This window comes from Caloenas nicobarica, chromosome 11 (genome assembly GCF_036013445.1).
Source record: "Caloenas nicobarica isolate bCalNic1 chromosome 11, bCalNic1.hap1, whole genome shotgun sequence".
Classification (NCBI taxonomy): Eukaryota; Metazoa; Chordata; class Aves; order Columbiformes; family Columbidae; genus Caloenas; species Caloenas nicobarica.
Genome location: NC_088255.1, coordinates 8,371,693 through 8,389,457, shown reverse-complemented (window position 1 = coordinate 8,389,457; position 17,765 = coordinate 8,371,693). Strand labels below are relative to the sequence as shown.

At 39.5% G+C, this 17,765-nt stretch overlaps 1 protein-coding gene across 1 annotated transcript; it reads left to right on the top strand.

Moving 5' to 3' along the window:
- The first annotated feature begins 3,456 nt into the window (after nucleotides 1-3,456).
- On the top strand, nucleotides 3,457-14,779 carry CHDH (choline dehydrogenase). The gene is made up of 8 exons (XM_065642742.1): nucleotides 3,457-3,492; nucleotides 6,589-7,397; nucleotides 7,845-7,996; nucleotides 10,476-10,605; nucleotides 11,247-11,381; nucleotides 12,564-12,706; nucleotides 13,535-13,637; nucleotides 14,217-14,779. The coding sequence occupies exons 2-8, from the start codon at nucleotides 6,644-6,646 to the stop codon at nucleotides 14,633-14,635; spliced, it is 1,836 nt and encodes a 611-aa protein (XP_065498814.1). The 5' UTR covers nucleotides 3,457-3,492; nucleotides 6,589-6,643; the 3' UTR covers nucleotides 14,636-14,779.
- Nucleotides 14,780-17,765: the final 2,986 nt, after the last annotated feature.

Below are 17,765 nucleotides of genomic sequence, written 5' to 3'. Positions count from 1 at the left end.
TAGTCCACAACGGGGGAGGGTTGTCCCCTATCACATGATCCTCTGTCTCAGATAATCCAATGACAGGTCATGTATTTCTGGTTTGTGTTGCCCGGGCTCTAAGAATCCATTTGAGAACAGGAGAGATGAAGTTATGGAAAATAAATGGGCGGATTTTCCCACAGCTTTGTTCTCGGTCTCCCAAAACACAGGGATCAAATCTCTCTTTCATTAAACATCTGAAGGAAGTATAAAACTACTATTTTTTCTTTCTCAGGTTCCTTTTCACTAACTTCAGCAAAGGGGAAATTTTTACTCCATACTTTCAAATGTCACTTCCCTATTCTCCACTTTCTTCCTCCCAAACTAAAATAAGCATAGAACACAACTATTTAAAGATATTCTTGCTCTTTGATTACCAACTGCAGTTTGTCTTTGAAGCTTTTCTGTATAATTGCATGGAATACACTGAAAACATTCAACATGTCCACAGGCTGTAAGATACCTTTACATCCCCTGCACTCCACAAATAACACCTACGTTATCTTTTGTGAGAATATCAGGAAGATACCTTCCCCCCCTAGACTCCGAACATTTTTTCCCAGGTTGTATTTAGCTTTGACATCCACTGCTTTTGTTTCTAACATGAAGGTTTGACACCCAAAAGCTTGGCTACTTTTTCTCAGCATAGTATTTTGCCTACAAGCGCTGTCGTGTCCATTGTTCCCAATGGCTACTATCTTGTGTATTTATGACTGCAGCCAGGTCACTAACAAAGCAAAAGCTTTACTGAACATGTATTTGCTCCTTAGAGGGGGCAGCAGCATTCACTGCAATGATACACCAAGGGCATCAAAGTCAGTTAATATAGCGGTCAACCCTGGAGAAATACTCCTACTGGTTTGGAAGAATGTAGGTTTATACAAACCTATCTGTTCAGAGCAATTATTTATCTTAATCTTTGACGGCTAAACCAAAAGGCAGTAGGATACTTTTCCTTTGCTCATGGCACATTTGGCACAGAAGATTAAATGTTGTATGATCAGGTCAACGACACATCGAAACATCAAACGACGGCCGCTCGGGCCGGTTTCGAAACAGCAGCAGCTCGCTCGAACGCACCTCTTACGGAGGCCAAAGGGTGCATTCCTGTGGAAAGTTCCACCCGCGGTCCTGCCCAGCCTCCCCACGGCCCTGTGCCCCCGCCGGGGCCAGGCTGAGCGCGGGGTCCCGGCTCCGCAGCCCGCGCTGCGCTCCGCGCCCACCCGCGGCGGCCGCAGCGCCTCCCCGGGAGCAGCCCCGGCCCGCGCCGCTGCGCCCCGGCCTGCTCGACCGCCCCCCGCACACAGGCGGCTTTCAGGAAGACACGGGCCTCCCCGGCCGGGACGGGGAAAGACGCGGCCCGTGAGTGGGAGGGGACCGGCACGGACCCGCGGTCGCTCCCGTTCTCGGGCCGGCCGGGCGGGGCCAGCGCCGGCCTTTGTGTGCAGCAGGAGCCGCCGCCGGCGGCCCGGAGCGGGGTCGGGCAGCGCAGAGCCGCGGGAGGTTGCAGCAGCCCGGCGGTTACGTGCTCGTGAAGAAGGACACGGTGCGGTAAGTAGGCTCGAACAGTTTCAGCCGTGGGAGTGAAACTTACCACGAGGTTTTTGTAAGTGAGTGAACTTTTTTTTACTAGCGGGACTGAAAGGAACGTTAGTGCAAAACACTCGCACAGCGAGTGAATTAAACTCTGTACACAGTCGGGGCGGGGAAGAAGGAAAAGCAAGAGCTGCTTTTACCCGAGGAGCTAGAAGTTCGAGCTGCATCTCTCACAGACAGACAGGGCTGCCAGGGTTTGGAAGTGCAGTGCTGGGAAGGGTAAATGTCCAGCAAAGCTCCCATTGCTCTGCTGCCCCATGTGGCGTCCATGCTGTGGGACACCTCCGGGTCAGGCTCATACGTTACACCTGCCAGAGAGGGTATTATTGTTTTGTCCCTGGCAAAACAGGACACAAAGTAAAGTTTCAGCCACGGTGACCATCTCCTCTTTGTTTCAGGATCAGTTTAGAAGAACTGGGGTAGGATAGTGCTCATGCAGGGGGACAATGCGTTAAGATGAGAGTGGGTATGGATCAACATGATGAAAAGAATTGTGAAACTGGTGTTTTAATCCATTCAATCCAGCTATGTATGTTGAATTTAAATTAAATCAGAATGGCTTGATTTTTGACCTCTGCACTTCAGAAGTTAAAAGCACAGAAATTTGTGAATCATCTACATGCTGATTCTCAAAGTCACTTGAATATTATGACCAGGACACTGTTTACTGACTTCACTCCCGAATCACTCTTTGCAAGATAAACATTCTCTCAAATGTTAGTCTGCCAGTCCTGTTCCATTTGATGGAAAACAACAAAAAAAGGGCAAAGAAAACCATCGAATAATATCTAACTATAAATTTGACAAACATATGTGGTGGAGTAGATTCAAAGTACTACTTCAGTTATTTAAAAGGAGCATTAGATTTAGCTTTCCTTGATGGTAATTCAGCCTTCTAGCCCAGACTGTGGGTGCCCTGTCTTCTTATATATTTTTGATCAGTCTTAATCCCAATTTTATCAAAGAACAGGACAGCTCTGATTGGATAAGAGTAAGGATGCCCAGTGCCCTGTAACTTTTTTAGATTAGCCACCTCATCCACCTGCAGAACCATTTCATTACTGTCCATTTTTCAGTATAACCCACCCATGCTTGCAGGATACCCTCCTCTCTTTGTTGTGGACTGTGAGCCCTTTAAATCTAGAAGTCTAGGAGTAAGGTCTCTGGGCTGAATCTGAGTACTTTTGCTTAGCTTTCTTACAGAAAGGGCATGCCAGTTTAGTTCTTAGATGCCCTACATAACCCTCTTTTTCCTCTCCTTTTTGTCTCCTCATTTAAAAAAAAAAGAAAAAGAAAAAAGACAAAAGAAAAATAAATGAACTAACACATTTTTCACCTTTCACAGTTTCACTGTCCCTTAGATAATTTTCATGTGACTCCCAAATCAGCATCTGTAGAATTGCAACAGTGGGTACCTCTGGGTTACATCAGGGTTTATTTCTCGTGCAAGCCTGGTACTGTGCTCAGAAATGTGTTACAATGGTGCAAGGAGCCCCAAACACCCACCTTCGGAACTCTACTGCCCACTTCTAGCTACCTGGTGTACAATTAGATACATTATTAAATTGTAGCAAGAAAATTTTCCTGCTGAGATGCTCCTACTTTCCTCACTCTTGTAAGATGACTGTCTATAGGTCCTGCTGAAGAGTAATAATATCTGTAAATACATAGGTTTTTAAAATGAGCTCCAGATTTTGAAGCTCTAGTGCAACTCAGTGAATATATTTCATGTTACTGTCATTGGCATTTCTGCAGGTCTGTTCACTGATTCCTGAGGAACATCTTACTACATGCTCATAAAGAGGATATATGAGAATCCAGTTAAAGACATGCAGTAATATCCAGTAAGACCCAAAAGACAACTTTTTGTTAGTGGTAAGTACAGAGCATTCCAGTAGAAATATGTTGTGTAAACCTCCCTATGTCTACTACAACATTTAATAGATCTGGCCATAAAACTGCCGTTCCCTACTGGGTGAATTAGCTCAGCTTCTCCAGCACATCTCGGAGCCTCAGATGACTTTACCTATTAGTATAACAACTTGATTTTTTCCAGTTACTGGAAAAAGCGCATTCTTGCTGAAATACGGTTCTTGGGAACACTGCACAGGTTGTTAAAAAAAAAAAAGCACCAAATAAAACTAAGGGAGAGTTTGGAGCGAAGATGCATTAGATTATTTCTTGAATGATGTTCTTTTGTTCAAAGAGAACTCCTGCAAAACTCCACAAGACTCTGTAGTAGAACTTGAACTGTGATAAACCCATGTATGCTCATAGAACTACATAGATCATGTTAGAGAGAAGTATCATGTTCTATTTTGATAACTTCATGCTCTCAGTCCTTCATCCCAAGCCTTTCAGTACAAGGTTGAATTGGTCTATGAGTTTCAAAGCCTGCACATGTGAGAGGCTCTTAATGAATCAGCTTTTAAATTGATCTGGACTTCAGTACTAAGGTTCTGGTGTAACACAAGACACAAACAGTCTTGTAACATCAGTGCTGCCTTTAGAGTGTCAGTTGAGACAGTGTTTTCAGGAGTTCAGTAGCCACTGCGTATGCTGTAGCAACCTGTAGCAGTACAGCCTCCAGCACTACCAGAGTAAGTCACTCTCTGACTGATCGTGATTCCAGGGATTCTGTAGAATCTACCCTCTGTACAGCCAACAACTAGGCAGCTTGTAGGCTTAACAGCCAGCAATCTGGTTAGGAGGCATAGTAACATTTAATAGTATTATAGATCTCATGCCAAAATAAGCAGAGCAGTACTTGTTCCAGAGTCTGTGAACCCTACCTATGTAAATAGTAAGCGTTAACCATCTGTAGGACTAAAACCTGAGGGTTTACTTCCTCAAGAGTAAAGCTGATCACTTCACCTCATCATGGTGAATCTCCACCAGAAAAAAAACAACTCACATTTTACAGAGAAAGTTATCTTCCCCAAGTTATCATGGCCCAAGCCCATAATCTTTGCTATTCCTGAAACAATAAAACCCTGTGACCCACCAGTTCTGCAGGTTAAACATAGGTGCTTCAACATTGTAGCCATCACAAACAAATCAAAACAGAACAAATTAAATCCTTTCTACCTTTGCATCCTCCTCTGCTGTATCACAGGAAATTGCCAAACCTTCTTTCCAAGAAAGAATCCTTTAATATTCTCCACCTGTAAAAGACACTCCCCCACCACCTCCAGCTGGATCAGTTTTGAATTAGCCATGTGAGAATCAGCTGTGTGAACTCTGGGCTCAGACCTATCCCCTGCAGGGGTTTTTTTGTGGTGTTTGTTTTTTTTTTTTAACAGAGCAAACTGTTTTCCATTCCCCAGTAGTTTGAGAGTTTACACAGCCTGTCACAAGTTTTTCCTAGAGAAGAGTAAGAGATGTATGGTTATTCCCATCCTTTTCCCAAAAGGAAAAAAATGTTTTTGCATCTGAGATTGTACATCAAATTGTAAATAAATATAGTTGCATGTAGAAGGCTTTTAACCTTTATCAAGAACCTGCACCAAATTTTGTTACAGTTTGGCCTTTAGAGCCTGAGTGTGCTCTCACAAACTGTATGAGAATATAAGTGCAGTTCTGTTCCACCTTTTAGTAAGAAAAAGCTGGTTATTCCAGTGATTCATTAGGACATATTTTCTTTTAGTGAAAAAACACAGACATTTTACAAAAGTACAGGGCTTTTATTACAAAATATTAGATAATTATGAAACTTGAATTTATGAAAATAAACATTAACAACTTAGTACATTTCTGAAAAATAACATTTTACAAGCATAATACAGTGTTCAATATATTTCCAGGAGAAAGCTTGCTTATCTCTTTCAGGTGGCCAGCGCATTACAGTGTAACGGCCTCTGGATAAGTTGCTGTCTCTAGAATCCAAGGCAACCGCTTAGATAGAAGCCGTGGGCCAGGGAGAAACACTATATACAGCCCAAGGATATCCTATCCATTTTCACTAACTGTTTATACCAAGAGGAGTGGCTTCCAGGGAGAGAGCAAGAGAAACACACTTCAGACTGGCCAGCAGCATCAGTACCTGTGACACCTCCATGGACTGTGAAAATCTTTCATTTAGTCCCTGTACCTCAACCTGTGCAACACAGAGCTAAACCTGTGTTCTTGCAAGGCTCACAGGCTTTTCTGAAGGTAAAAAAAAATGCCATTCCTACTCAGCCTAAGGATCAGCTGGTATTAGATTGTGGCTGTTTTCAGAGCACTCCTGCAGGATCTGCTTTTAGTAACAAGCTAAAAAGCCACAGGTGAACCGATTTTGCCTTTCCTATGTTAGGAAACATATTTCAAAAAATGAGCAGTTTTTTACCTTAGGAATAGCTGAAAATGAGTTCAGCTGTTACACATGTTTTGAATGAGTGTTGTCCTAGATTTGGTCTGGCAGAAGCTACAGTGGGCATACTCACCACTTCCATTGTTTTGATTTGCTATGCAGTATCATTGACAGTCACAAACTTACAGAGAAGTTCATGAAATTGTTGTTGTTCTTAAATTCTTACCTACTAGAGGCAGGTGAATAGAGACTACAAGATGAGCAAAAGTTTCCATCCTTTATGGTTTCGGCAAATACTTGAAAATGTGCTTCCATCTGTGTATTCATCTCAGGAACAAGAAGCAAATCAAAATCGGGCATATAATACAAAATACAGGGTGTTTCACAAAGGTAGACTCAATTTGAAATCACAACACAAAGTGTTTTGGGTCCATCTTTGTGAAACACCCTGTACTATGCCACTTGACTGATGCATAGACTGCAGTAAACAAATAATAAAGACAGCAAGTTTCAGAGTAAATGTTTATTGCTAATAAGCATTAGCACTGTTGTTAACTTTTTGGATAGTGAGAATGTGTAAAGTATACCCGTTTTACCTGAAAATGACTGACATTTTAGAGGTCGTGCACTGTGTTAATGCTTACATCTTAATTAGGATTTTTGTTTGTTTATTTTTCTAGGATAAACCACTGGATTTTTGTTAGAAATTCTGCAAGTGTGATACTATTAGTAAAGATGTCATACTTAATGAAAGGAGTTAAATGTTGCAGTCCTGTGAATCAGATGCACAAAGCAACAGGGACTCTGCTTAAAGCACCTATATTAAAGAACATATTGGGCATCAATGAACAACAATTCAAAATTTCACGTACATCATCCCAACTTAGTTCTGAAAAGGCAAACTCTTATAATTATGTCATTGTTGGAGCTGGATCAGCAGGATGTGTATTAGCAAATAGGCTGACTGAAGACCCTCTCAGTACTGTACTACTTTTGGAAGCAGGCCCTAAAGATACCCTTCTAGGTAGTAAAAGACTGATGTGGAAGATTCATATGCCTGCTGCATTAACGTACAACCTCTGTGATGAGAAATATAACTGGTATTACCACACAACATCACAAAAGCATATGGATAACAGAATTATGTACTGGCCCCGAGGCAGAGTGTGGGGTGGCTCCTCTTCTCTCAATGCTATGGTATACATTCGTGGACATGCAGAAGATTATAATCGATGGAGCAGGGAAGGGGCTATAGGATGGGACTATGAACATTGCCTGCCCTATTTTAAGAAGGCACAGACACATGAACTGGGACCAGATCAGTACAGGGGTGGAAATGGACCCCTGTATGTGTCAAGAGGGAAAACAAACCATCCTCTTCATCATGCATTCCTGGAGGCAACCCAGCAAGCTGGGTATCCCTTCACAGATGATATGAATGGCTATCAGCAAGAAGGATTTGGCTGGATGGACATGACTATACACCAAGGTAAATCATAAAGGGATGCTTAAGGAATTTGTATTCTGACCCACCAGTGGAGCATCTGAAAGCATTTTGGAATATGGACATGCAATCTGCACTGAATGCCATTTGGCTGTTTGGGTTACTTAGCAGCCATGGCACTCTGTATTTACACCGAGTTCATGTCACAGCAGCTTGCTATCAGTCTAGGGTGTATTTCATCGAAAATTGCATTGGCAGCCGAGTCTTGATCCATAGTTGAATTTGGGAGGGAAAGTAGGTTTTCAGAATGTCATTGCGAAATTTGTTATGTTAAAGTAAAACCTTTAGTTATTTTATCAAATCTCATTTGCTTTGAACTCTATAAACTCTATGAAGGCTTTCCCTCTGTAAACATCCTGATGTTTATTGGCCAAAATCTTGAAGAATGCTGAGCATGACTATTTCGATGTTTAATGTAAATATCCATTGTAGGTCAAAGATGGAGCACAGCTAGTGCTTACCTTCACCCAGCCATATCACGCCCAAATTTGTCAGTTGCAGAGAAGACACTTGTAACAAAAATATTGTTTCAAGGAACGAAATCCATTGGTGTTGAGTATGTGAAAAATGGGCAAAGGAAAAAGGTAAGAGATTTTTATTTTCTGGTGTGAAAGATATGAGTCTAAGCAAAATTATTTTTTAAAAAACCCAAACTTTTATTAAAAGCAGCACTTTACTATGCAAAATATCTGCTTTTCAGATGCTATGTTGTCTCTTCCTCTATATAATTCCTTGTCAGTTATTTTACAGTAGGTGATATTTAAGCTGTATCAATTTAGACATTAACATCTCCATTATATTTCCATCTCTCGGTACTGAGGGGACAAGCCATAACTTGATGTTACACAAGAGTGTTGTGTAAGGTTTCTGGCTGGAACCTGTGGTGCAATTGTGCACCGTCTGGGCATGTTGACTAGTGGGCTGAAATGCTGATGTTCCTGCAAAACAGTTCTGAAAATGCTGTTCTGTCATAGGAAAATCTGTACAAGCCAGACGCTGAAATCTGAATGGCTCCAGCGATAGATGATGAATCATTCACTTCTACATTGCCACTAAGTATCGGGTTTCAGGATAGTAATGATGAAACAGAACAATGAAATGTGCCTTTTGGTTGGTTGTGGAATTAATATTCTTCAGTATTACTGAACGTGTGATCATGTGGAAGGACTTGAATTGCTATTACAACTTCACTCTGGATAAACAGTTCATTTTATGCAACTTTCAATCCATTGACTTCCCTAAGACCTAAAGCATTCTCATTTCCCTTAGTCCATATTACAGGTGATTGTGAAAGATGTAACTAGGAATAGGTATGTTAATTACAATATATTTAGTCAAAAATAATTATGAAACAACTAAAAAGTGTAATAGTATAATTCTAAAGAGAGGAGAGTACAAATTTTGGTGGTTTGAGTTCACTAAGGCTTACAAGACTCAACAGACAACAAGTGTTCTGTGACTGAACACCTGCTAATACTTAAAATGCAATATAAATAAATGGTTCTTTCATTTTCTAATGCACAGAACAAATCTGTTGTTTTCTAAATGGATTGGTAAAATGATTATCATTAGCAGTGTTTGCAGAAAGTTGCAGAAAATTTAATTGATTTAATGAGCTATTAAATGTCTGCAAAAGCAGTGTCTCTACTTGCTGTTCTTGTGCCATTATCAAGATTAATTTTGTTGAAGAAAGTCTTGGAAAGCTAATTACATATGATCAAAGACTTACCGAATACTGGACCACTGAAACTGCAAAATTCTTTAATTGCTCTGAATTTTCATACATATTAATACATGTGTGAATTACATATATTTCTAGCATATGACTTAAAAAGTACACCTTCAAAGTATTTCCCCCCACCCCACCACAAAGGTAAAATTGCAGGACTTGCCTGCTTTTACTTTTTTTATACCTGTCAGGATGGGAGAGCTAATAATTTTATTACATTATGCACATCAAGATGAGATGCTTGATTTCATTAAAGCATTTCTGGTTTTACAGTCTATTTTAGGTAGGATCTCTTTTACATAAGTCATTGGTAAAGTTAAAAGATCATGAAAACCTGAGTCAAGCACGATTCAAAACCTATTCAAGTCAGTGGAAAGACTAAATTGTTATTTCAGGAGACACCGGGGTCCTGGAGATCTCCCAGGACTCCAGTAAGCCTGCTGACAAAAGTAGAGAAGGTAGATTGAACATTCCTGGACTTGCCAAGTTCAGAGTCAAGCAGAAAAGTGTATTTAAAGGGGGAAAATGTTTTTAATGTGTCATAGATTAAATAACCCATACAAAAATATTTCAAAGTCACTTTTTCCTCTTTGCATGTTAGCATTAAGCACAATGAAAGACTGTATAGGGGCTGGGAATAACTACACTGGTGACTTTGCAGTGAGCATAGACCGAACAAGCATCATTTGAACTCTAACTAGAACAAACTGGCAGCAGTTCTGTGTGTACCATAGAAAATATAAATAAGTTATATTTGTATAACATGCAAAATACAGACCTAGGTATCGATTCGGGAGTCACAGATATGTTGCGTGTTAGTCTTAACATACTAAGGATTGCCTGGAGCAAAACAATAACGAACAAAGCATTAATATTGGTTGAATTAAGAAAATAAGCTCGTGAGAATTTTTGAGATCATATGTCTCAGAATTCAAAATCTTCCTGAGGAGTTTCAGTTTTAAGATACAAACTGCTACTGAAAATGGAAGAGACTCTTAGCTGACTGATCTGAATGTCATTGGTACTTTTTTCCTGCCAAGTAGCACAGGAGTTTATTGGCAACCATGGTACCAGCTGAGCTGAACGTCTGTGTGCCGCTCAGTTTGAATGGATTATAAACATAGGAATAAATATAGAAATTATCAAATTGAAAGCTTGATCTCTTCTCTCTGCAGAAACTTCTGGCAAGATAGGAATACATTTAGAATGAGAAAAATGTGAGGGAAGGTCTAATCTAGATCAGAATTGCCTATCTGAACAGAAGCTCTTGACATGGTGCTTGCATTCAAATCAGGCTTAATAATGTTAGGCCTTTTGTGCTCAATTCCTTTTAGGCTTTTGCCAGTAAAGAAGTTATATTAAGTGGAGGTGCCATAAATTCTCCACAGCTGCTTATGTTGTCTGGGATTGGCAATGCAGATGATCTAAAAAAACTGGGGATCCCTGTTGTTTGCCATCTTCCTGGTAATTTTCTTATTTCTTTTAACCTTACATCTTCCTATGGGTGCAATTCAAAGCCCATTAAATTAAATGAATCCATGAAATTTAATTGTCTGTGTCAGGGTGTGTTGACTGAAACCAAGTGTTACAAATCAGTGAGAACATGCATTGGTTTTAGAGCTGAGCAATAAACTCCACTTTTTCACTACTTTTGATAGTGAAAAACACGTCTCTAAAAATGCCACTGTGTACTTTTAAGTAAAGCAGCATACTTAGAATTTTGAATGAGTTTTGATCCACAACAGATTGTATGAACTCCCACTATCCTATATATTCAAAGATAGAAGGAATAACATGAACTTTTCCTTTAAACGAGGAAAGATAGTACTGTATTTAGAAGTCATATCTGGCAATTTTAGAACACGTGTCTGCCATTTAACTTTCTATTTTCATTCTAGTTATGCTATGTTTATGTAAAACACTATTCTGACATGAGCAAAAAGCTGATATAACTTTGGTCTTAGCCATCACTGCCCTTGTAAGAGGTTAGGTTGGTTCCCATTTGTGCTGTTTTCTGGTTGCAAATGTTGTGTATAATTGTTCTGTGTGAAATAACTTTTTTTTCCCCCTTTCTTCTTCCTTGTTCCCCTTTCTTCTCCCACTAGGAGTAGGCCAGAACCTTCAAGATCATTTAGAAGTGTACGTCCAGCAAAAATGCACCAAACCTATTACTCTATATAATGCACAAAAGCCAGTTAACATGGTGAGGATTGGTCTAGAATGGCTTTGGAAGTTTACAGGTATGAAACAAAGTATGCAGTCGTTCTACCACCGATTGATTTAGAATTATTACGGGCTTTTATCCATGAATTTCAAAGTTTAGGAGCCTTCATGTGGACTTTTTTCAAGTTCTGGGAAATAACTGGAGCTTGCAAATGGACTTGAACGATTTCTTTTGTCCTAAATCAGAATCTTTTAAAACAGTTATTATATCTTTGGTAACAAGAGAGGTTTTTATACACTGTTTTTTGACATTTTTGTATTTCTCTTATTTTAAGAAAAAATACATATTTAAAAATCTTGGTGCTACTGAGAAAAGCTGTTGTAAAAAAAAAAAAAAAGAAAAAATTCAATTTGAAATAGATATCATGTCAATAAAACCCATGTTGTTGAACTGAATTACGTTTTCTGTATAATTGCCCCAAAAGAACATTTGTTGCTCTGATCAGAACCCTTTAGACTTGCATATAAATCAGAAATTACTTTTGTTAAAATGACACACTCTTTTTACTGTAACCCAGCTAGCTGTAAGTTATACCTTAAAAAGAATCTGTAGAAGTAATCCTTGAAATCGGTAAAATAGTTTGGCCAAAGTTGAGGTCTTCATCACCTGCTGAATTATTATGTTACTATTTGACAGCTTATGCTGGGTATATGTGGCTTTTTACCATGCAAGTAAATATTGTGGGCTAACTTACGGTTTTAAATGGATGTGAAAAGAACATAATCTGAGGGGCATTGCAGGCTCATCTTTCCCCCTCAGGGCAGGTGCTGTGGACGGCTCTGACTGTCCCAGGTGACTGATGGGATGACTCCACTGCACGGCACGGAGCGCGCGGGGCGGCAACATCAGGATGCTGCGGTCGGTTCCTTCCGCACCTGTTGGGATCCTGGGACCAAATCTGCCTCTGGAGTTAGACCCTGGCCTGCCAGTTACAGTGAGATAACTGTAACAGCCCACTCTCAAATATGTGGGATTTCAAACATTACACACATTTACATTTATCTAGTTATTAAAAAGCACATGAAAGTGATGCACATTGCTTAAATTATAAGCTGTTGATAATGGATTTGCATTCCTTGCAGTTGCTACTGTATATATAAATTATTCATAGTCGTAAACCCAAGGCTTAAGAAGTAGTGGATTGCTTGCTTTTCTGAAGTCTTTTAATGGCATTTTCTGTCTCATTTACACTCTCTAGGTGAGGGAGCTACTGCCCACTTAGAATCTGGTGGTTTTATCCGAAGTGAACCAGGTGTTCCTCACCCCGACATTCAGTTCCACTTTCTCCCTTCTCAGGTGATTGATCATGGTCGGGTTCCTTCCACAATGGAAGCTTACCAGGTGAGTTGTGGAAGATCATATTCCAGTAATGCCCTGTAGTAACTAGTAAGGAAGCTTACACTTTGGTATAAACATTGATAATTTGGCTATATACTGACAAATATTTTGTTCAGTATAATACGAAAAGAGCTGGATTTAAACCTCCTACATTGGTGAAAAAATGCGAGCTTGTTATTTGATATTGCTATGAAGATTATTTTACTTTTTACCTCTGGGAAAGTAGGCAAGTATAGAACTGCTGTTTAGGTATTTGCACTCTGAAGAGCCACAGTGCTACTGATTAGGATACCGTTGTGCTAGATGCTGTACAAAACTAAAACAAAGTGTTCCCTATTCCAGTGCAGTTTATAAACAGAGGTTTTAAGCAAGAATGTATGAGGCCACTCCTTTATTCATTGGCACAAATCCAAGCCCCATTTTAGACTATCATCTTGATCCAAAAGTCTGTGCTAAAGCGGGGGAACTGTCACTGAATATACATGTTTCTTCCTGCTAATCTCTTTTCTTCAGTGATGACAGTAATTTGGTCTGATTGCAGATTATACTAGAATGCTCTGCTACTGCTAAATTGAAATGATTGTATTTTAAATTAAAAGAACAGCTGTGAGTTGATAAGACAAGTATATTTCCTTCCCATTAACGAATATCGTATTTACAGGAAATTTATATAAAATGGAAAAATGTTCAATAGCATTTTCCATTATCTCCCTTTAACATTTACATTTTGTTAATTGGCGAAGACAGTCCACATTGCAAAAAAATAAATCATACTGAATTTGGAAATACGTCTGGTGGGACTGTGTCATGAGTACAGCGTGGGTGTTGCAGGTCCACGTGGGACCAATGAGGAGCACGAGCGTGGGCTGGCTGAAGCTGAGGAGCACAGACCCAAATGACCATCCTATCATTGAGCCTAACTACATGTCCACAGGTAAATGCAGCCTCTCCTTGCTCTGATGGCAACTTCCTCTCTGCTTCCCTAGCAGATTTTCGTGTCTACCCAACATCAGTTCATAAGTGCTGATTGGTGCATTGTTACTTATTTTTTATTTATAAAAGTCAGTCAGTATCAAAAGAGGTAATTGCGCAAAGCACTGTATAAAGCAAAATGAGTTCCCTATGGGCGATGCAGTCAGGGTTCTTTGTGTTTGCTGCATCGTGCCATTCATTTCATCCCCTCCTCTGCTTGTGAAGGAATGGATCTCATTTGCTTCTTTGTGCTCAGTCTAATGTCCTTGGCCAAACAGTGGGTATAGCGAAATAAAGAGCAATCCTTCATAGCTCACCTATTCCCTTTTGGGGTTGTGCAATATAAGTGACGGCTTTGTTTACAGTTAATGTAAATATCTGTGACACTGAAAAACGTTCTACTTTATGTTGGCTTTCAGCAATAAGTGAGAGACTTTCTCTCCAGCCTTTTTCTTCAATGTTGTTTTTGTCTGTTATACATTCCGTATGTATTACTAAATTAAGGGTGTACTTACAGTTTTCTTATTTTCTCTCCATACAGAAAGAGATATTTGGGAATTCCGCCAGTGCATCAGGTTGACCAGAGAGATTTTTGCTCAGAAAGCTTTTGAAAAATTTCGCGGGCCTGAAATTCAACCAGGAAACCATGTTCAGTCTGACAAAGAAATAGACGCTTTCATAAGGCAGAAGGCCGATAGTGCTTATCATCCTTCCTGCACCTGTAAAATGGGGCAGCTTTCAGACAGCACTGCTGTAGTTGATCCCCAAACAAAAGTAATTGGCATTGAGAACTTGAGAGTGGTAGATGCTTCAATAATGCCCAGTGTTGTCAGTGGGAATTTGAATGCCCCAACGATTATGATAGCAGAGAAAGTTGCAGATATAATTAAAGGCCTCCCATCACTTCAGGAGAGAAATGTTCCTGTATATAAGCCCAAGACCTTGGAAACACAGAGATAAACAATTGTTCTCATCCTTTGGCATCTTTTGCTACTTAGATTTTCATCAGCATGTTGGTATCTTATACTGAACGTGCCAACAAAATAAATACCATGCAAAACATTTCCCATTAAAAAACTATTAATTTGAGCCATTCTCTTATATTAGACTACTGTTAGGAAGTTTCAACTGCTCTAACACTACCTCTTCATTTTTTTTAAACAGTTGGCTTAAGCTGCTTATTTTAGTTAAACATGACCTTTTGTGGTACAATTCATTTTTTTTGTTGAAGAGAAGCAATTTCTAAATGACAAGATAGTTGTGCACGTAAGCCAGAAATACTGTGCAATTGCATGAGGAATGGAAGAGATTAATGTGTGCTATTTTGAATACTGTTATGGCATGTCTGGTTATTTAAAGAAAGGATTTTAACTGCTGTGAGGGTGTTACCCCGGATAACAGCTAGTCAGTAATCCCCAATCCTGCAAAAAATGGTGAAGTAAATGTAAGCATTTGTACAATTTCATATTTACAGGCCAAAGTAGTACATACCAGAATTCATAGGAGAGGAACCTACATGTGTTCAGAACTTGTCAAATACATTTTTTTTAATGAGGAATACAGAGTTTACAAATCCTCACTGAAAGTTACATTCCACCATACTTAGCAGCCTTAACTGTATAGTATTCAGAAAGAAGACATACATTATATTTATCAGAAACTTTTTTTTTCCTAAAAAATGCAGAACATGAGCTGATGTTTATAAAAATATAATGGAAAACTGGAATTTCTCCCTTTTTCACAAGGAGCTTAGTAGAATTCAGTTCACAATTTAAGCTGATTTAGTTGTACCACTTTATCATTTAGCACAGTAAGAGGTCTGCACTTCCCAGAACATCCTTGAAGTTCCTGGTCTTTGCAAAAAATATTTCTCAGCAAATATTCTGATTGGTGCCTTACTATCACTCAAATTTTATTTTAAAAAAATTTATAGCCAAGTTAGATTTACAATGAAAGGTTACTCAAAATAGCTGCATAAGATCAGATATTGATGATACAGGAAGAGATCTTTTTAAATTAGAAGGCAAGTAACTTATTCAATAACCAGTGTTATATTTTAGTTATTACTTCAATCTTTGTTTTACTATTTTCAGATGTGTAAAGCAAGATACATGATCTTTCATGGCCGTTTTCTGTGTCAGTCACTTTCAGGTACTGAGTTTTTGGAAACAAAACAAAACAAAACCCCATGCCTAAAGAAATTGAACTCACTGAATGAAATTGAATCCTTTGAGTGGTCTGGATTTATTAAGCATTCCAAAATAACTTCTGACTAAGCAGCTGTCAAATCATAAAGTAAAAGCTTCTGTAGCCTTAGACTGCTCAGGACTTGTGGTAAAAAAACTTCTTTTTTTCAGAAAAAATGAAATTTTACACCATTTGAGCAGATTGTAAAAAAACTTGCTGACTCAGATGTTGGCTAGAGAGACAACTGCAGCTGTTTAAGGCAGATATTTCTACCTGGTGCTGCTGGCTGCAAGGCAGTGGTAGCCCTGCTGCTATCAGAGAGAAAGGATTCATTCATTAGAATATCTGCATAAAGACAAACAAAAATAATGAAGATGGAATATGACAGCAGTCAACTCTGCTCCAGAAGGAGACAGGTAAATCCTTTCTATGTATGCAATGCATTCTTTTGGAATGAGGGGAAGAGCAAGACTACTTTAAGTCACATGTGATTAATTAGTTGTGTTAATAAGACAATTCATCTGACGCAACTGTACGTTTGGGGGAAGCATGAACTGTGCATGGTGTACCTTTAGTGGCAAATAGGTTTTTAGCACCTGTGCTTTTGGGATTTTCATTTAAAGGTATTCAGTAGGTATCTTAGTGTCACTGGAATATAAACTATTAGGATACTCAGAGTAATATATACTCATGAGACTTACCACAGCCCTGTGCAGTCAAGAGGAGAGCAATTTGGGAAGACAAAATACTGAAGTTCCTGCAATTGCAGATTTGCAGCATGGGTTTTCACTCCAGGCATGCAAGGTGGGAATTGTTATTTTGCAACTGCAGGGGAGTCACTGGCCGCTCTCTTACGTAGCTCATTGCTGAACACGCACAGAGCTGCCACTGCCATGACGGCAACTCTAAAAGATGAGGAAACAGCAAGGTTAGGGACACATGCCAGACGGCACGTGTGTCACATTCATGTACACGTCATTGCATGGCGCAATCAGATAATCGGGCATTTCTTCTCAAACATCATCTTTTCTTGCAGTTCTAAACACAGACACCTTGCAAATTCCTCCCCTTCTGAACAGTATTTTCATTGTCGTGAACTGCAGTTGCTTTATTAATTTAGGCCTCATTGCTATAGAACATTGGAGCTCCTTTATGGCATTCCTTTGATACAGTGCTAAAGAAATGGCTCAGGTATTTGAAAGTTTTGTTGCCCTGGGGAAATCTTTAGGTAACAAGAAGCTACCATTAGTTTCTCCTGCATTGTATCTGGTTGCTGATACCAAATTCCTGTTAAAATTGTTCTGGCAGAGTAAAGTTTGCCAAGGGACCTTTAGAACAGGTACAAGATATTCTTATGTGCTCTCTGGAGCACTGGCAGTCTGCTAGATAAAATTAACCATCTTTTATACCTTACTGGATTGGAGAGCACAGCCTGATAATTCCAGAGTTTTACTTAACAAAATAATGCAGTGTCTAATTGAATATTATTCCCAGTTCTACACAGATAGAAATTTTTCTATAAATGCACAGATGATGCTACATTATGTATTCAAAACCAGTGAACTGTAAAAGCTGTTTAAGAATTTGGAAGTTACTAGACCTGCCAGCATGGCTTGAACCAGCACTGGTACTGCAAGCGAGCGCACCAGCGCTGCCATGGGAATAGCTTAGCTGCAGATGCTGCTGACACAGCTGGAGGTCTCTGGCTGGGAACGATGAGATTAAGAAAGAAAAGTGACCAACAATATTTCTTTTGTACACATATTTCAGTCCAAGTTGCTTTAGAAGCGCTGTTAAAACCAGCAGAAAATAGCAGTATTTGCAAAACTACATTATGTTTCCTTTATGTAAGGCCACTCAAGGTTTTGTGTACCAGAACTTTTGATGTTCCTGCAGCTTAAAA

What these genes read in the sequence shown, in the direction of transcription:
- CHDH (XM_065642742.1), top strand. Translation starts at nt 6,644, where the DNA reads ATGTCATACTTAATGAAAGGAGTTAAATGTTGCAGTCCTGTGAATCAG. An exon ending in AAAATGGGCAAAGGAAAAAG is followed by an intron (nt 7,997 to 10,475) that starts GTAAGAGATTTT and finishes AATTCCTTTTAG; the next exon opens with GCTTTTGCCAGTAAAGAAGT. An exon ending in CCACAATGGAAGCTTACCAG is followed by an intron (nt 12,707 to 13,534) that starts GTGAGTTGTGGA and finishes TGGGTGTTGCAG; the next exon opens with GTCCACGTGGGACCAATGAG.